At 39.8% G+C, this 21,066-nt stretch overlaps 1 protein-coding gene across 6 annotated transcripts in view; it reads right to left on the bottom strand.

Moving 5' to 3' along the window:
* The window catches only part of RIC8B (RIC8 guanine nucleotide exchange factor B), a 55,103-nt gene that overhangs the window by 32,064 nt on the left and 1,973 nt on the right, over positions 1–21,066 (bottom strand). For 3 of the 6 annotated variants that reach the window (XM_043519646.1, XM_038409477.2, XM_043519658.1), the window contains exons 2-3: positions 16,611–16,658; positions 2,113–2,721 (exon numbers count right to left, since the gene is read on the bottom strand). In XM_043519646.1, coding sequence (XP_043375581.1) covers positions 2,113–2,721; positions 16,611–16,658 — 657 coding nt within the window. Of the gene's footprint in view, positions 1–2,112; positions 2,722–10,216; positions 10,261–16,610; positions 16,659–21,066 lie in introns of those variants that run through there. The other 3 variants (XM_043519668.1, XM_043519663.1, XM_043519671.1) reach the window with 2 other exon arrangements.

The following is a 21,066-nucleotide window of genomic DNA, read 5'->3' as shown; positions in this document are numbered from 1 at the left end:
CTATTATTTTAGGCTATTTTGAAAACTAAACAAACACTGGATGGGGAAAAACGCTTAAAGCTACAAATTCATCTCATCAGGGCAAGTGATAGCTCCAGTGAATTCTGCTCTATATTTTAACAGATGGGCAAGACCCAGGAGTATGTGGTCTATCCTGTCTTGAAAATATATTTAAAGATCTGGTAATCAAAATTATAATAGACATCCCCCTTCTGTGAAAGCTGCAGTTCCCTGCAAGTCAACCAGTTCCAGTATGATCAGGTCTTATACAGGCTTAATGTGAGGTGTCATCTGTTTTAGATATTTTTAAGCAAGGTACCCATGTCCATGAGAGGTAGTTGCTTTATATGCAAAGGATGTTACATTGTTTCTGCAGTCCCTTGGTCAGGAGACAGAACCTTCATCTAGTGCTACTGGAAACCCTCAGAGATGGAAAAGTAGAACTTATCAGCATCAAGACTTAGGTTTCAGAAGAAGGAGTTGCTACCCATGAAGTAAACACATAACATGGCTTGAGTCTACAGTTTAACATCTTTGTTTTATATGACCAGGTAATTCTGTCTGAGGGAAATAAGGTCATTTATTTTCACCCAACTTTTTTCAAATGCATATGTTTATACAGCATGCATTTATATATAAATAAAATATGACCTCCTAAGTGCATGTGCATATGCATGCATATTATACACACACACACACACACACACACACACACACACTTAGGAGGTCATTTTCCACCCCCGAGTGCACACATTTAATGCTATGGTTTGTCTAGACAAAGGTAAGGCATCTCTTCCTGTCAAGATAGAGACCACCTTTTTAATTACTGAGATTGTAAGTCAAAAGCAAGAGCAAGAGAAGTCCCTCGCTTTCTTGTGAATTATCCAAGAGTCTGAAGACTACGCTATCTACCGCGACATTTAGACCTAAACTCTTCTATTTTGGGAGTTACATTTTTCTTCGGGGCCCCGTAATTTTGGGAAATTTTTGACTGAATTGTTAATTTCAAAACTCTTTTCAAGTCCCACATTCCCGGCTGAGTAATTCATATTTGGGCTCTCATGTTCTTAGGATTGTTAACCTCTCTGCAGATTAGTCTAACACACTGACCTTACACAAAAGAATCTCTGCTTGATAATTAAGACATTTGTTTTGAGGTTTAACTATATGGCAAAATTACTATAGTTTAAATACCTTCTCTTTAGACTTAGCAGTTGGAATCATATGTACAGTGCTTGATTTGAAAGAGCTTACAATATAATTTTAAGACGTGACACGAGTGGGGTCAACAACAAAAAAGAGGGGAGGACAGGAAGACTGATGTGTCATATTCCAGGTGCCATAGGTTCTCTCGAGGCAACTGGTTTGATATTCAGCAAGAAAAAAGGTAAATTCTATTTAAAAATTACACCAACAAAGTGCATGTATGGCTTCTCATCATTTAACATCTTAAAGAAAAAAGCACATCTCTTTCCCTCAAACAATTACTTTTTGTTTATTTATTTATTTATTATTTATTTTATTTTATATAAATTTATTATTTATTTTATTATTTATTTAAGAACAATTGTTCTTAAAAAAAGCTGATCTGTTTGTAATTGTGCCCAGAGAAAAAAAATCAATCAAGTCATTGTTCCACAGCCCTAACAATTGCTGGCTATAATCCAGAGAGATGGTCATCTGAACAACACACATTTAAAGAAAAAAAATATATATATATATTTTAATGTGCTTAACTAGTGCTTATTTCCCTTTGGAAACCTCAAGCTCTCATCCAGCCTCATTTTCATTAGACATTCAACTGCATATTTGAGTTGTATATAAAAACTTTTAAAAAAAATAAAATTGTATTATACCAACCATCCAACCCCCCACTGTATAGTTACTTTCCTCTGAAGACCTCAATGCTTTTTCCTAACATTTCCTAACACCTTTTTGAGGCCCTAGTTCAGAAGGGCACTTAAGCATGTACTTAGCTTTTAAGTACTGTCCTAAACAAGGGAATGCCCTGCTCTGATGACTGGGTAATTGCTTCTCCAATTTAACTATGATGTGGCTATGGTTCTTGCAGACAAAATAAACCCAATCAAAGAATTTAAACTCAGACCTTACCTCACTGTGGACATTCCAACTGTCAAGCGTCACATTAAAGAGAGCTTTGAGTGCCTCAATGGCACAATCTGTTTCTTGCAGCGATAAAGGAGATCCATCATGCTCTTCAGCAGCTTTGTACTTGTCTGTCCATCTTATGCTAAATGAACTTTCCAAGGCTTGAGTCAAAACCTGCAACCCTTGTAGCTCATGATGCAACTGTGACCTAATATCTGTGTGCAGAAGTGACAGGAGGAAGAGAAGGCGCAAATCAAAACATTTAATATCATCAACAAACTGTTGGTCCTTGCATTTTTTCAGTAGATTGCAAAGCATAGCTGCAAGGTTCAGTTCCAAACTGAGCTTCTGTGCAATGGCACTATTAAAAACTATGTTACAGAGGCATTTTAAAGCTTCCACTATAACAGGGAAATTGGACACATCCTCCAAAGAATCTTCTGTCATGTCCAGCTTTGCCAGCCTCATCAAGATCTGCATGTTTTCCTTTGTTGTCACAGGCACTAAAACCTTCTTATCTCTGGAGAGAATCCGAAGGGCTTCAAGACAGGCAACTTGACATGAAGTGTGTGTGTCTTTTTCGAGGATGTTTAAGATTCCTTCGCACAGTTTCTGTGGACACACAAAAAAAACCCCAAAATTTTAATCAATCATTGTGAATTTGAATGCAAAATCTTTTACTACTGTCATCAATCAAATCATAAGAACTTCAGCCACTTTCTTCAAAGAACTTGGTTTTGGTCATATTTTATCTAGGTCATTATTAGCTTTTCAAAATATGAACTACTACAGAAATATTCAGAGAATATCTTTAAAGGTTTTCTTATACAACCAAAATTTTTAATGGATACAGATAGAGATGACAGCACATCTCCTAGTCACAAGCAAGCTGCCAGTTTCACCAATACCTGGGTTCTATACATTAATCCTATTGGGTCACAGCAAGACTTTGGTTACTTTTATGGAAACAGAGAGGTCCTTATAATAGACCATTACATTTTTAGTTTAAAAAAAAGAAATCATCCTGTTTTAGTTGTTCTAAATATTTGGAATATAGTACATACCTCTCCTACTAAGCTTGTAGCTAAATGGTTCTTCATGTGCATACACCTCTCTTATTTGAGATTTAATGACCCAGTCAGATTCAAAGTTGAGGAAAACTCAAACTGGTATTTAATAGTCTGTATGCTAACAGACAAAAGAGGCATATTAAAACTAGCAAGACGAGACAGAGTGGAATGTAGACTTTTAGTAAATTAAGGTAACTAATACGCAGTCATAGCTAGGAGAGTTTCAATACTACCTGCAAAAAACATAGTGCCAGGCCATCCTGATCAAGAGACTCAAAGATTGTCCAGTGATCAAAAGATAGAAAGCTATACTTATGTTACATTACAAGCAGTTGTTAATTTGCATTGCTGCTTAGAAAAATATAAGTGATTTAAGAATCAGAAGGTCAGAAAAACATTTCAATTACAGAAAGATTCTAAACACGCTAGTCTGATTATTTTCTACAAACCTAAACAAACTCAGACAGATCAACCAACAGAGAGGAAAGACACAATAGAAGAGAGTGCATGATGGAACAGGGCTCCATAAATTTTGTATTGCTACAAATTCAGGAAGACAACATTACTCATGGGTGGCAGAGTCACGAGTCTAGTTATGAAAGTCTTTGCAAATAAGCGGCAATAAAAACTTTACTGCACCTTATACCACCCAGATCCTTTGTTTTTTGCCCTTTCAATCTTCCTCTGCTTCTTGTCCCTTTACGTAAGTTAGTTACTAGTGAAACAGTGTAGTCACTAATCTGGGTAGTTCTTAGTGACATCCACTAGTGCAGTATGAATCAGTTTATGACCAGAAATATATGCCATGTACACACACACACACACACACACTTCTCAGTTTTTTAATGAATACTAAATATATTGTAACAGTTTCCTACTTAAGGAAATGTCGCAGGAATTGGATTTTTCAGCACTAAAACAAACGCTCTTCACCCAGACAGAGCTAGAGATGGAAGTTTCACTGGACGCGATCGAAGGAGTTTTGTTACAGTAATGATTAAGAAAATGAAGAGTCATGTTAAGACAACATTTTATTCAACTAAACTAGGCAGGTCAAACTGTGGTACAATGCTGTGCGATACATCACGTTGTCAAACAGGAAAGCACATGATATTATACGCAAAACGTGAGACAAGTTAGTTATTGATTGTCACACACAGCTACTTAAAAAGAAAAGGTGTACTTGTGGCACCTTAGAGACTAACAAATTTATTTGAGCATAAGCTTTCGTGAGCTACAGCTCACTTCATTGGATGCATACAGCTACTTAGTACACTGGTAATGTTTTGGTTTAAAGACCTACCAGTCTGCTGCATTCTTCGCCTCTAAAAATTTATCTGGAAATCATTTTTGATCAGCATAGATGGGGTTATATTTACATCATGTATGCCAAAAGAGAATCACTAAAACACAGAATTTCAGTCTCTCTGAAATACTTAGTATTGTTAATCCATGGCTATGAAATATCCGGAAACCAACAAGACATTTAAAAAAAAAAAAAAAAAGGAAGCTTAAGAGTTGGCTTTTCAGAAGCACTCAACACTGGCCTAACTGCTTTAACTGAAGTTAGTGATAAAACGCTCTTTGACTTAAGTGGGAAAAGTTGGCCAATGCTGAAGACTTTGAAGATCTCACCCTTCAAGTTTAAAAAAAAAACAAAAAAACAAAAAACAAACGATCATAGTTCAGGAGAAGTAGTCAAATCAACCTCTACAGCTCAACTGACTTTTCACAAATATTTTAATTCAATTAAAAAGTTTTCTGTATAATTATCTTTGCTTATAAATCAGAAGCAGCAGTTACTGAATCTTCTAGATTTTGATAAATAATCCAGACAAGCGAGAGTTGGCAGCACTGGGAACTACAAAACACAAACTTGCTAATAGCAGGAACAGAAAAAATTGACCCTTTTTCTGCTAGAGTGATTCAGTCAAGAAAGCTCTGTCTCTGCTGACAGAGTACTGTAATTCACAGTGGCAGAAAGACTGCTAACTGATCCAAACTGCCACTGTGAAACAGCATTGTAGGAGAGGTGGTCTCTGAGATAACCAAGTGTGGGCAATTTTTCCCCCTTTTCGTTCTTTAATAGTGGTAGATGAGAATAAATGCATTGTAAAAAGAGGTGAACAGCAATTTCAGCAACCGTGGGACTGGAAGGACATATTGGGGGCATTGCTGAAAGATGGCAGAGTTAAGGTTGCATGGGTAACCTTAACTGTGCATTTCTTGGCTTTCAGAAATTTGAACTTTGCTCAACTCAATGTTCTGCAAGGAAAGACTACCAGCAACCTTATCTCTGCATTAAGAGTTTGCCACTGAATTTCCTAGTTTTTCAAACTGGAAAAATATATGTTCTTAGTCATTTAGGAAGTTGTACGTATGTCCCACAATTTGAATACCAAGCCAGCTAGCCCACTCCCCACACACCAGCTAGGCTCCACTAGCCCTGTTTTAACACATCTCCCAGCCATGTTGCTGACCCATTCAATGTGTTCCCTCTCCAACTTGCCCCTCACTACTGGCATTTTCTGATCTATGCAAGCTCAGTTTGGTTTCTTGTAGCTAGTGTACAAACATGCTGAGAACAAAAAACTGTAATGAGCCACATGGGGATGGGGCTTTTTTGCTGTTCCCTTCAGTGAATCACTCTTTCCATTTGGATAATATCAGGAACTTGAAAAATATACTTTCCATTACTGCAATATACAAACCAGTAGCTGAACACCACTAGCTTATTGAGTATAACAGCATGACTATGGATGGTTCACTGTTATAGGAACTAACCGGAATTTAAGGGTGAACAGCAAGAGTTTTGCTAAAAATAAGTATCCGCTTCCAAAATTTTTAGGTTCTCTTATATTTGATGTACTTGCATTTTTGAGTTACGTCAAAGGGACCTAAAGCATATAGAGGCACCCTTTTCAAATACACATCTTTATATTATTCTACTTTGATGCGAGAGTAAAGAAAATAATTTGCCTCTACAACTACCTCACTCTGAACTGCATGCTGATCCTATTTTCCTGTACCAGAGCAGACACTGTCAAAAATGAAGGAAAAATCCAGCAAAAAGTAGTAATTGAATGTTACCCTAAAGTAGTGTGTTTTTAAACTATCTTCACTTATCTTGCCTCTTATAAGCAATGCAGTTGGGCCCAATCCTGCATTCTTTTGTGCACCCTAAATTCCACTAATTTCAATGGGAGTTCAGAGTGCCCAAGGAATGCAGTTTAAGATCCTGGCAGGTGTCTGGAAGATTCCCGAACTCAAGCCTAGCCATATATCTTTGTTGAATTTTTAATCTAAAATACCAGTAACTTCAAGGATCAGGTCTTCTGCTTTAAAACTAAATTGATATTGGCTCAATCTTAAAGCTTCATGATTTTAATGCAGCATTGTGGAGGCAGAGGATTTGACTTGGGAGGGTGATGAAACATCCACCTGCTTTAAAAAAAAAGATTCTTAATTTACACAGTTATACGGTTTTGTTTTTTTTAGAAAATGTCCATTTTAAAAAGGCCTCAAATAGCTAAATCATGGTCCAAGTTGTTTTTTTGGAAAGGGGAGGGGGAGAACAGTGATGGTGAGGAAATCAGTCACATCACAGGTTTGCTATGAAGTTTCATGAGCTTTATAGTTGAGAGCGCTGGCAGCACCCGCATCTTTGGCCTCAGAGATTATGTGCCAGAGCACATGATGTTTCCAGTCACTTGAATAAATGGTAACTGGCATCAAGTCATTCTGCCTTCTCCTGGACTGACTTAAGTCTCTGTAGTTCATTGTGTCTTCTAACCAAGGTTTTTCATAGTTTTAAATTCTCAGTTGATTTTAATTAAGCTCTCAGCAGGGGGTTCATGAGATGGGCAAGTTTTTAATTTATTTAATACAACCTACTTTAGCAGCTGCTCAGAGGGCAGAATGTTAATGAAATCAATAGGAATGCCACACATAAAAAAGATGCAAAACTGGGTCCCATAAAAAATTTGTAAAGGGGGTCTGGTGGGAGACAGGCTAGTGAATTAAAAATAAAGATGAACAGTGAAATAACTACAGTAGACCTCATTCTATGTATGCCCCACAGTTTTGCATTGACCATGCATAACGGATTATAGAATCTGTCAAAGAAAGAAGTTTGGAGTTTTTGGCAATCAACTAGGAGACAACTAGGGATTTTAACACCAAATAAGGTTGTTTGGGATTGCTGGATAAGTTGAATAGCTGGCTATTTCTGCTAAAAATGACCAGTATTTTATGGCATTAGGTTTTGGAGTGAAGCATCTACTGGGCTGAGTGAGAGAGTGTATACTCTTTACATGTACTATTTCAAACTCAGTGTATTCTCAAGATGTCAGTATTGCATTGGTTTCCTTTCAGTGCAAGTTATTTTCATAGCTCCGTCAAAAATGATACATGAAAGCTTAGATTCTGGAGCACAATTTTGTAACACTGGCTAGCGTTCACAGAAAATTCTGTGGCTGCAGAGTCGCAGAATACAGAGGCCCCCAACTTCTTGTTATTTTTAAAATGTTTAACAATAGTTTCATTTTATTTCTGTAAATCCATTTACAGAGTGTTATGTTTTAGCTGTTGTGACAGCAGCTAATTCAGTCAGCATGAGTTCTTCATATACACCTATCTTGTTTTGTATTTTCTTGCATGTTTTCTCAATGGTGCCAGCTTCCATATATGTACTTCAATCATAGTGTATATATAGAGCAGTGGCTCTCAATCTTTCCAGACTACTGTACCCCTTTGCAGGAGTCTGATCTCTCACGTGTATCCCAAGTTTCATCTCACTTAAAAACTACTTGCTAACAAAAATACAAAAGTGTCACAGCCACTATTACTGAAAAATTGCTCACTCTCTCATTTTTACCATACAATTATAAAATAAATCAATTAGAATATAAATATTGTACTTACATTTCAGTGTATAGTATATAGAGCAGTATAAACAAGTCATTGTTTGTATGAAATTTTAGTTTGCACTGACTTTGCTAGAACTTTTTATGTAGCCTGTTGTAAAACTGGGCAAATATATAGATGAGTTAATGTACCCCTGGAAGACCTCTGCATACCCCTGGCTGACAACCACAGATATAGAAATACAGCATTCTAGATTTCTTGAGAGCTTCTGAGAACTAACTACATTCTGAGTTAAACTAAAACTCTAATTGGTTCTGAAATGGAAGATGCTGAACAGAATATAGAACTGCTGAGCTGTTGGTGAAATTAGTAGATTCTTGTGTGTGTGTGTGTGTGGTTAGAGGAGATTGTGGTAACAGGTAATTGGCAGGTGATGGGGCACATTTACAGTCCCAACACACACTGACATGAGGATTCTACTCCACCACGCTTGCAGCGACCCACCCCTGCCCCCCAGACAGCAGAGAGGGCAAGACTCTTCAGTGATCCGGGGACCTGACAGGCCATGTGGGGCTGGCACACAAAGGAGACAGGAAGGGGAGGTACCACTGTCTGGAGGAAGCTGTGCAGGCAATAGTTCTAACAAAGTAGGGGGAGATAGGGAGCCTAGAGATGGGGAAGCAAGAAAGAAAAAAAAAATCTAGAATTAAAATGCAGAGAGAGACAGGGTCATTTCTACCATGAGTGAATGACAGCAAGAGTTAAAGAAGCACAGGGGTTATGATTTAAAGAAGTTTGGCTTTGTTTTTGGTTTTGGGGTTTTTTTTGTTTTTTGTTTTTTAACAAATGTGATAATCATGTGGAAAAAATTAAGTGCTACTAACCCATCACATACAAAAATAAGCTGATAAATTCACAAAAAAGTAAGGCAGAGAAAGAGAAATCCATGGTTAGAGAAACAATGCTACCAAAGTTTGAATAGTTGATCGTAAAGGAATTAAAGAGAAAAACAGAAAGTACTCCCCTGCTGAAGTTTTGGGACCACAAGAAACTAACTTATTGGAACTCTTTTTGCATTTGGCTGCTGCTCCTTGATTATTTAAGCTCAATTTTTTTTCGTGTTAATATAAACAGTTTTCCTTACTACCTTGGATAAATTTACTTCCTCTGTTTCAGCAAAAGTATTATTAAGCTTATAAACTACTTCTGACTGTGAAAAGTCACTGAGAGAAATATTACAACATATTAGGAGACCACAGCTCTAGCCACAAAAATGCTGCCATTTTCCCAATTTTAAAAATTGTCACTGTTGACCAAAAAAAACCCCTTAAGATTGCTACCTCCTGAGGGGGTTCCAGGACCATTACAAGTTAACAACAACATTAGGATATCAGGCTGGTTATTTGTTTTACTGAAATATTCAATAGAATGGTTCTACAATTCCAGCCTGATTCAGTTCACTGTCCCACACAAGAAAAACATGTTTCAGTAAGAGACAGCAGGCCTAAGTTCTGCAGCCGCTAGGATACTGTAAAGTCATCCTCTGGCTGGAGGGTCCTATAATACTTCGTCAAAACAGGTAAGATATGATCCCAGAAAATCAAATTTTCATTTTGAGTTTGGTTATGCTAACAACTTTTTTTTAAAATTGAGGTGTGGCATTACCTAGGGGTCTGATCATCCTTTAAGCAGATTTTAAAGAGCCTTACAGATATGCTTTATTTTTTTATTTCCATTCACAACAGGCATGTGCAATTCTGCAATATCAGCATGCACTGAGTATGCTGTGTGAGATGAAGTCAAGTGCCTCTAGCTCCCAAGTACTTATAAGGAAGCAATATACACCAGAGTACAGTAATGATTAGATTTTAAAGAGCTGACCAAATTACTGACTGAGATGAGTTCCATGGTTCTATGCCATCCTCGTTTGATAGTCCATTTTATTTTCTTGTTTAAAAAAAAATGTTTTTAAAATCGTGCGCGCTTGGGATGATTTCAAGAACAAGAAAAACAGCTGAAAACTTTAAAAATCAAGTTTTCTATCATGTTTCTATTTTTTTTTAAACAGATGGACTCCACTGCAAAAAAAGGTAAATGTGTACATATAGTATTTCCAAATCTCTCAACTAATTTTTATCCACTTGTCATGCCATGCAACTTCAACAGCTTACCCAATGAAAATGCAGTACCTATCCTCCAGGTCACCTTTTAAACTCTGCATACAGAAGAAATATTCACAAATAAAGGGTCCAATCCTGCCAAGCCTTCCTCAAGGACTACTCACAAGATTTTGTAGGACAAGTCCAAAGAGCACAAAACTTAATGAAAAAAATTATAATTTGCCTTAAAGTTAATGGCCACAACTGAAAGAAACATGTGCATGTTTTCCTGAAACTTTGATTGCCAAGGAACTTTGCTCCTAAAAGCCCTAGTTCATACTGTCTCCAATCATGTGTGCATGTGCGCGCACACACACACACACACCCACCCACCCACCCTACACCTAGACTGGAGGGAGAAAGGATTCATGGAGACAGCAAAAATACTTCAAATACATACTAATAAATTTGTATATTAAATCAATGACCCCAATCATGCCTCACTGTGGCCATGTTTGCAACATTAAGGGCTTGTCTATACTTTCTGCTAAACCGGCATTGCTGCAATCGATGCAGCGGCGGCGATTTAGGGGGTCTGGTGAGACAAGCTAAGTCAATGGCAGAGCATTCTCCTATAGAGGTCTGTTCTCCACCTTCGCAAGAGGCAGAAGGTAGAGTGGGCAGGAGCACATCTCCCATCAACATAGCGCAGCGTAGACACCCTGTAAGTTGATCTAAGTTACGTCGACTTCAATTATGTAACTGAAGTAGCGTAACTTAGGTCAACTCACAGCGTTAGCGTAGACCAGCCCTAAATTTAAAGATTATGTTCTCCTCAAGACCTTGTCTGTTAAGAGGATTCAAAGATGGTTCTGATAGAAAATCTTAAATAAAGGTCCTGAGTAAACACCATTTTGCTTAAAGTAGTGTAATAGTAAGGAGAATGGACTGCAAAAAAATGCTGTAAAGCACTCCGATAACCCTGCAGCATAAAGCATGATGCCAACAAAGCACATTAAAAACTTAAAGACATGATCTAGTTACACACTTCTAAAGTTATTTGAGCTGAACTAATCAATTCACATTAACACTTCTAAAGTTATCTGAGCTAATCAATACAAACATACCTGCAGTTATTTGAATTTTGGTGACAAGAACATGGATGCTTATATTTGAATATGCAATCACTTAATACACTTTTAACAATCCCTTCCACAGGACTACAGGTTATAGTGTCAAATCATGCAATGCTACCACAAGTTAAAAGAATATCTGAATCCTTATAATTTAAAGAAGTTTTTAGATGAATAGCTGGAAACAAGTTTCACAGTTAAAAGGAAGGGTGTTACATATGATGTCAAGAATGAAGGAAGACGAGACACCACCAGAAAATTACTGAAAGCATGGAACAGAAGCCAAGTCAACAGGAAGGGAATCAGAGAACTAATTATATAGAGGGACTTGTGTATTATTTAAAGTTCTTGATTTTTAGTTGGGTTTATATAGAGACCTAGAATGTCAGTGTACATAATCACATTGTACATAATCAGTAGTCACATAATATATTTAAAACATTTTCAATAGAACTCTTATTTATTCATAGATATGTCAAGTCATCTTAGCCATTTTGTTTTTGTTGGGTTTTTATTTATATAGTTTAGAACTATGATTAAGATTGCAATATATATTAACAACTTTGATAGTTAGAAACTAACATCTACAGGTACCAAATCTAGTTTTAAGTATGTTGGATATTAAACCCACTGTACCCTTAAACATCCCACTATATTGATACTAAAAATACTTTTTTCTAGCTTTTATGTGTTGGGTAAATTCACATATTGCCTTGGAATCCATTTGACTCATGAAGGTAGACTGTTCCTGTATAAGTGGTCTAGATCAGTGTTCTCAAACTGTGGGTCGGGATCCCATTTTAATGGGTTCGCCAAGGCTGGCATTAGACTTGCTGGGTCCTAGGGCTGAAGCCCAAGCCCCACTGCCTGGGCCAAAGTCAGAGGGTTTCAGCCCTGGGTGGTGGGGCTCAGGTTATAGGCCCCCTGCCTGGGGCTGAAGCCCTTGGGCTTCTGCTTTGGCCCCCCATTCTGGGCGGTGTGGCTCAGGCTTCAGTCCCCCACTCCTGCGTTGTGTAGTAATTTCTCTCGTCAGAAAAGGTCACAATTCAATGAAGTTTGAGAACCCTAACTTCCTTGAATGTTCTTGTTCTTCAAGTAACTGCACATGGCAACTGGTTCTTTGAATAACTGCACCCACTTATGATGTCCACATTCCCCAGAATAGCAGTTCAGAACGTTTTCTCTAGCAGTGACCAATAGGGGTCATGCATGTGCTCCCACCACCCCTCCTCACCCCGTCCCCAGGGAATAAAGTGTACAGCAACCTCAACCTCCATTCAGTTCCTTCGAACTGCTTTAAGTAATGAGTTGGAACAACAGTGTCCATCTGTATTATTCATTACTGAGTATTTAGGCTGGAAGTTAAACAGTTTGTTTATAGTTGGTTACTTTTTACTATTTCAGTTGGCAGCAGGTCAGGAAAAAAAAAAAAAAAAAAAAAAAAGGAGAGTGCAGCTTTCGGTAGAGCCTAAATTCCCAGGTTTTAAATCATGCCAATCCTGGGGGGTGGGGCCGGAGGAGAAGGAAATATTCCTCTCACTGATACCCAGACAATAAAGGCATATGTCATGGCTGAGGAACTCCCAGTTATCCCAGATAACTGTACCATTTGCATGCCCTTCAAGAAGTGGACACAAAGGGAGAAGCAGTCTAGACTGAACCTTTTTCCTTGGGGGGGGAGAGGGAGAGAGAAGAGGACACAAAAACAACATGAAAGCTATGTTAGGCTCTGACCATAGACAAAAGCTTCTTCCTTCCTGAGACAGTTTTCCAATTCTCCTATCAAAGTTGTGACACCAAACTCAGGGGCCAGGAAGCAGCTGAGGCAAACTCAGGAAGATCCATCAAAACAGTCCTGCTTCCAAGGACTGAATAGTTCTGACTCAACATCAGCTCTGGTGCCAACTGCAGAGAGAAGCTTTAATCAGCTGTTCTCAAACTTCATTGCACCACGACCCCTTTCTGACAAAAAAAAATTATTACATGACCCTGGGTGGGGGGGACCAAAACCTGAGCCCTGCACCTCGAGCCCGAAGCCAGAGCCCTGCTGCCCCAGGCAGAGGGGGCCGAAGCCCAAGGGCTTCATCCCCGGGAGAGGGGACCATAACTTGAGCCCTCCACAAAAAGAAACAAGGGTACCAGTTATGAAAACTTCTTTGAAACAACACATCAATAAAATTGAAGGACGCAAGTCCCACTTTTATCTTTCAGTCTCCTGTCATGGTTCCTGCATCAGAGTTTTCTTCAGCCAAAGATACCAAAACCTCTGCAGCTTCTGACAGGAGTCTTCCATTAAAAAGTAATATCAACCGAGAGAAAATAATAAGAAGCTTCCTATTACATCTAAAGATGCTCATTCTCACTATGCTCCTTGGTTTCCTCTGAACTGGCCACATCTCTTTCCATATGGCCTCAATACTCAATTTCAGGAGCAAGTTCTCCCACAATATACGGGATCCATTTGTGACTCACAGGCTGCAGATTCTCAATTCTAATAATTTTCCTTGTCTAGTTCAAGACGCAAAGGAACAACAAATTTTAAGTGATGATGAAATAGCTGCTCATCAGGACAATCATTCTGATCCTATACCTGATTCTTCTTTCTTACCTGATGAACTCATTGCACAGGCTACTCCACTTTCACCTGATAAGTTTTAAAACTTTTCAGGAATTACTGAAGCTTATAGTACATACACGCACACACTTCATGTGGATATAGTTCAGGAAAAAGCATATAAACTATTTGATATTCAACAATCAGCAGCCCAAGTCAAGGTTGCAACACCTATAATGAAGGGATATTGGATTCACCAAACAGTATCTGGGCTTCCCATGTCTCCATTTCAGCTACTTTCACCACTTCATGGTGGTGACAGATATCAGATGCCATTCAGAAGATTTGAGTATTTTTATACTCATCTGGCACCATCATTGCTGGTTGTTCCTGCAGACAATGAGAGAGCAACACACTCTGGAAAATCTACTCCTAAGGAGAAGATGGGGGAGGAGAATTAAGGAACTAGATTTTTTCAGAAAGAAAGTGTATTCAACATCTTTACAAGTCAGGGTAGCAAGTTATCAAGCCATGATAGCTGCAATGGGATAGACTCAGATTTTAAGGACAAGTTATCCTCAGAGTTCAAAAATGAATGTAAAGCTATTTCTGAAGGAGGACAGTTTATTGCTAAAACTTCTCATCAAACTGCATTAGATGCTGCCGATTCTGGTGTTCGTTCAATGGCTACAGGTATTGTAATGCAACGCTCATCATGATTATCTGCCTTAGTTTTAACAAAAGAAGTTCAAGCAGCAATTGAAGACTTGCCATTCAAATGCTCAGAATCTGTTCATTTCCAACATTTATAATCTCTGCATTCATTACAAGATTCAAGATCCAAGCTCAGATTTTACAGAATTTCAAAAAACAAGGAATTTTGTCTTCAGTCTTCCGTCTCCAGATATAAGAAAGCTCAATATTCTTTTTTCATATTCTCAACATCAGAGGCCTTCTGTACAATTTAAAAAAAGATCTACATATTAAAAGAAATCAGCTCCATTACCCTCTTCTGTATTACTCAGTTGGATCAGGCAGAGATAGACATCAGATTTGATTCAATGGTCAAGGATCTTGTACAGACGCTCCCTGACTTGCGCAATCATTCCATTCCAGAACGCTTTGCGTAACTCTAGTTTTTGTGCAAGTTGGAAACATATCTGACCATTACGCCAAAAAAAAAAAAAACAACCAAAACAAAACAAAAAAACCACTCCTATTTCTAGCTTGCGGAGCTTTTTCCAGAAGTGCGGATTTGCATAAGTCAGGTCTTGCATAACCCGAGGAGCATCTATACTAATCTACAAAGATCTATGCCCTTTTACTTCACACACTGATTCCTGTCCATTTTTTTTCCTGCAGGCTTGGATGCCATTCACCACAGATTGATGGGTCCATCAAGTAGGCAAGAATTGTTATGCCATTCAATTTCAAACCGTTTCTTCCTTCCCACCCCATTTCCCAGTTCCTTTTCAGGGACTATTCTCATGAGAATGCCACATGCCAGCTGATAGATGACCTCATCAAGTTAGGAACATTAGAATCACCACACTAAGCTAGGAGCATTAGAATTAGTACATCAGAAGGGCTTCTATTTTATTTCCTCATACCAAAAATATGGTTAGACCTCAGGAACCTTAAATACATTCAACACACCAAATTCCGCATGGTAACTCTCACTTCAATTATCCCAGCACTAGATACCATGGATTAGTTCATTACCCTCAACTTGCAGGACATTTATTTTGATGTGCAAGTGCACTCACAAATGCCAAGTTTTATGGCTCTGGGGAGTCATCCATTCTGGCACTTCCTTTCAGAATGTCATTGACGCTGCAGGTGTTTGACGCATCTGCCAGGATTAGCAGCTCATTTATGCATATAAGCATTGCACATTTACTTTTTTTATCTAGACAACTGGCTTGTAAAGAGGAAGTCACAAATGCAAGTCATAGCAGCGGCAAGCAAAGTGATGAATTTATTTTCATCCCTGGGTTTGGGGATCAACGAAGTCAAATCTGGATCTGTCCCGGTCTATAGGAGAGCTCTGATGAATTCTAGATTGAGAAGCAGTGAGAACATTCTTTCTACTGAACATATTTCAAATAAAATTTTTTTTATCCTTCACATCTGTACTTACCCTCTGCCTACAATAAGAAAGAGTTTCAAACTTTGAGGCCATATGGCTTCGTATATGTTTGTAAATCCAATTGCCAGATTGTGTGTCAGACCATTTCAAGCATGGATCAAGTCAGCTTAGAAACCAACACTCAATTATATTATACAGACAGAGGTTTAGATCAGACCATCTTTTTCAAGAAGCCTCAAAACTTTTAGAATGCAGTATTGAGAAGCACATCAGTCTGACAGCTCTTCACTTCCTGGGAGAGAAAAATGGTATTGTGTACTCACTAAGTAGGCAGATGTCTTGTCTGATGAATGGGAAATGAAAAATTTTCTACTAACGCAAGTCTTCCAAGAATGGGGAATTCCATTTGCTTCTTCCTGCTGGTTGAGTTAGTGATCCCTTAATTTATTTTTCCTAACCAGAACCTCCAACAAGATTACTTGTCTCTTTTGTTATTTTTCTTTATCAGTTCTTCTGGAACTCTAAGTTTCTTTTTCTGACAGCACAGCCAGGCAAAACATGTATGTTATAAGCGAGACAAACTACGCTCAGTTGTATCACCTCAGTGGTAGTGGACTCTGAACAACACAGAGCAAAGGAAAGACTGCCTGAAAGGGGGCATGCACAAGTAGAAAGGTTTGTTTTGCTTACCTTTCTTTTCTCCTCATCTGCAGGATCAAATTTGAAAGTGGCTCTATTCTGGAGAAAGAAATAAGTTAAGTGTAAAATAATTGCCATAATCTGATTAGAACAAATTTCACAGTTTTAACATGAATCTCAGTTGATATGGTGCAAAGGTACTTTCTTGAATCATGTAATCTAACACTGCATCCAACTGTGAGGCGACAGTAAGCTTGCAATAAGTGCCTCTAAATTGTTCCCCAATTACCTCTATAGTTGTAGTATAAGCCTGGATCCAGGAGCTATGTAGTACTAACCTTTACTCCCTCTGATCATGACCAAGTCACTTAGGGCCAAAGACTGACCCCATTGAAATCAGGGGTATTTTTGTCACAAACGTCAATGGGCAGTGGAATCTGGCCAGCAAGGTAATACCCACTTACACACAAGGGAAACTGCACTTACCTCCATCTTTTCACCTTATACAGGAGTTGAGGATAAGTTCCATGTGTAAAACAGCAAGGCTATCTAGTTACTCAGGCTTTACAAACGTAAGTGGTACATCTCATTTGTAGGTTGGGAACTTCTGCTTTAGGTTGACTTTCCCAGTTTGGGAATTTTTAAAATAATTCATCCAGAAAATGCCGATTCAAATAAAAGTGAGTACAGTACAAGATCTGTTGATATATTTGTTCAATTTTTATTTTTTACTGGTTGTCTAAATGCATTATCTAGTGTTTTGTTATGGGTACAATTAAGTGTGAGGAAGGTGTGGTCTAACAGAACTTGAGCTAGTGATGAACGTTAGTTCTATTTTAGAAAATTCTGAACTGTATTAATTAATCAGCACTCAAGTGGCAAAAAATATTGTTAGAATTTTTTTTTCAAACTTGAGAACACCAATTAGTTATTGTAACAATATTTGGTCTTTAAGAATGCTAAAAAGAGATGGAAAGCAATGGAGTGTAAGACTCTTGCTAAGCTATATAATTTTAATCTAATGAAGTGAACATTGATCTTTACTATCTGTGTCCTTTAACACCATAAGAGGAAAAAATGACAAGCTGCTATACATACAAATGATCTAAAGGTCAAGCATGACTGCCTTACATGGCTTATCTACAGGCACTCTCCCTTGCACGGCACCAAGCATGCGCCTATGTTGGCAAAAACTGGACTAGACGTCACTATCTGGACTCACTATCAAAAGTTATCAGCATCAGTCTCTTCAAGTAACAACAGATTCTCAAGGTCAAATGATGATTCTTTTACTCCCCTCACATCAGACCTGCCCAACAATGCAAAAAGTAAAACAATCTGTAAAGCTGTGATAGCCGTTTTTAACTACACTTAATGGCCATGAAGGTACCCGCAGAAAGTCTCTGGGTAGGAAGACGCAGAGGACAGGCTTTCGATATTTCTTTAGGAAACAAAATCTGGCTCAGTATTAAGTGGGACTCCCCCAAGCAGAACATTTATTAGGGCTAGATGGGAAGAGTTCACAAACAAATACCACCTCCTCATCACAGATGTCTGAGTGAAAGAAAGGGGCCCAGACCTTGGCAGCATCTTTTTATCGATACGACGCCTAGAAAAGACTAGAGAAACCTTTACTGGGGGTAAGGTATCTTTGAGCAAGAGAGAAAACACACATTTGGTGTGCCCACTGCAGATGGGGCCATGGAGTGGGAAGAGAAGAAATGAACATCTAAATAAATGCTCTTTTAAACAGCCATCTGCAACCACCAAGAAACAACTCTTAAAAGTTAGACACACAGAACTGGGTCCTTCTATTAAAGAAATAACTTTTGTTTTGTAGGGAGATAAGTTATCGGCTGCTTTTAGAATTTGGAAAGTGTAAAAAATTTGAAAAGTGTGCCCAGGGTAATAGGATGTTTTTTCTCGTGCCTTAAGAAATCTAGCTAACTATCAGTTTGTAATGACACCTAGATACTACGATGTTTTTTGCTTCTGCCTGATTATGCCTTAGAGGATAAATAAATGAGACACAGAAACACAGTGGTAAGACTGCTTTGTAAGGACCATAATAGGCAGGGGATGGGTCAGATTGGGAACATGTTTAGAGATTCAGTCCCCCAGCCCAAGTTTTTCTGGAATACACAGCAAAACCTCCAGTCATCAGAAGGAGAAACTTTAACCACAGCTTAAATGCTAAATCCTACTAAGGAGAGCTTCCCAGGCCATTCCTTGCCCCAAATGAGTAGGGGTTGGCAAGTCTGACCAAGTGAGGGATTTTTTGCTGGGTGGGGTTGTTGAGAAGGGAGGGGGACAAACAGGGATAATGTATTAGATGTGTGTATTAGACACTGATTGCATATACAAAATTTAACAAAAATAAAGTTCTTGGCCTTACATTCCTGCACAGTCTGCCCCTCAGGCACAAACCCCCGTACCTCAGGTGACAGTTATCTAAACCCTGTGTTGGACCACAGGTAAGTGAATTCCAGAGCAGAAATTCACACACAGGTGATACTATGACAGTAGCCCTAACCGACCAATCAAGTCTATCAACAATTAGGCAAGAACATGCTGAGATACTCTGCTCAATCTCCAACAAAACCCCAGGGTAGCTGGAGGCTTCTGCTAAAATAATCAACAGTAAAACTGCTACTGTCATCATTAAACATCACTCAATAAGAAATTGAGATACGTTTTTATCCATCTCATACCTAGGAAGACAACCATGCACTGATTCCCACTCAAAGATTTTCCTTTCAAATTACAGGGCTAGAAATGTAAAGAAAATGAAAAGCTTACTCCCCACAAAACAGACAAAGCCACCTGGAAAGCCTTGGTACAGGATACAAGCTATGGCCAAGATTCAGACTGAGCTGGTACTGTGCTGAGATGAGCTGCTGCAACAGCACAAGAAAGAAGAGGTGGCAATTTAAGAAGCTAGTACTCAAATCTAGCAGATTTAGAGTTAAAAATAAGCCTTTAACTGCATCCAAAAGCATGCTAGAAGATACAGCTGTTCTCCAAAGTCTGAAGTAACAGTGGCCTGATGGAATAAGGCACCTACTTTTATGTCAAACGATCTTCAAAGATAGACTACACCACCTAAGGTTGCCTCCCGGATTGGCCAGGAGTCTCCCGGAATCAGCCTTGATCTCCCAGTGGCTATTGAAAGCAATCCAGGAGATTTTAATAGGCCATTAAAAATCCGGTTGGCAGCACAGCGGAGCTAAGGTAGGCTCCCTACCTGCCCTGGCTCCATGTGGCTCCTGGAAGCAATCAGTACATCCCTCTGGCTCCTAGGCGCAGAGGTGGCCAGGGGGGGTTTCCTGTGTGTTGCCCCCACCCCGTGCGCTGACTACAAAACTCCCATTGGCCTAGGTTCCCGGCCAATGGGAGCTGTGGGGGCAGTACCTGCAGGCAGGGGCAGCACACAGAGCCGCCTGGCCACCCCTGAGCCTGACCAACCACTTCTGGGAGCCTGCCGCACCCCAACCCCTTGCCCCAGCCCTGAGCCCCCTCCTGCACCCAAACTCCATCCCAAAGCCCGCACACCCTCCTGCACCCCATCACCCTGCCCCAGGCTCAGCATGGAGCCCCCTCCCACACTCCAAACCCCTTGGCCCCACCCCACTTGAACCCCAACCCCCGTCCCAGCCCAGTGAAAGTGAGTGAGGGTGGGAGAGAGTGAGCAATTGTGGGGGGGGGGGGGAGGAAGGAGGGGGAGAGAAAGATGTAGTGAGCAGGGGGCAAGGCTGTCTGGGTTTGTGCGATTAGACAGTTGGCAACCTTACACCACCACCACAATCTAGATGTTATGAAGTCCATATCGGACAAAAATGGAACCAATCATCTAGCCCAGCGGTTCTCAAACTGTGGGTTGGGACCCCAAAGCAGGTCACGACTCCATTTTAATGGGATTGCCAGGACTGGCATTAGACTTGCTGGGGCCTGGGGCCAAAGCCGAAGCCCGAGCCCCACCACCCAGGGCCAAATCCCAAGCCCCACCCCCCGAGGTCAAAGCCAAAGCCTGAGGGCTTCATCCCTGGACGGCAAGTCTCAGGTTACAGCCTGTCCCCTCCCCCCGCCTAGGGCTGAAGTCCTTGGGCTTCGACTTTACCCCCTCCCGAGGGGGAGGGACTCGGGCTTTGGCTTTGGCTTTGTCCCCTCTGAGGCGGCGGGGCTCAGGCTTCGGTCCTCCCTCCTGGGGTTGTGTAGTAATTTTTTTGCCAGAAGGGGGTCACGGTGCAATGAAGTTTGAGAACCCCTGATTTAGCCCAACAAGTGGAAAAACTAAACTTCTGTCTCTCATGCTACCAGGGAATCCAAACATATCCCCAAGCCCCTTGACTACACATGGGCATACCCCTGTGGTAATGGAAGCAGACATGCCCTTTGCCACCACTCACTAAATGCTTCTTGCCAGCATCTTCAGCTCAGCCTTTTCTGAACTGAGCTTCAGCAGGATCTCTTGCACACTCATGCCCTTACTTTGGGCAGGTACACAAGC

Source organism: Dermochelys coriacea, chromosome 1 (genome assembly GCF_009764565.3).
Source record: "Dermochelys coriacea isolate rDerCor1 chromosome 1, rDerCor1.pri.v4, whole genome shotgun sequence".
NCBI lineage: Eukaryota > Metazoa > Chordata > Testudines > Dermochelyidae > Dermochelys > Dermochelys coriacea.
This window is presented reverse-complemented; position numbering and strand designations above follow the sequence as displayed.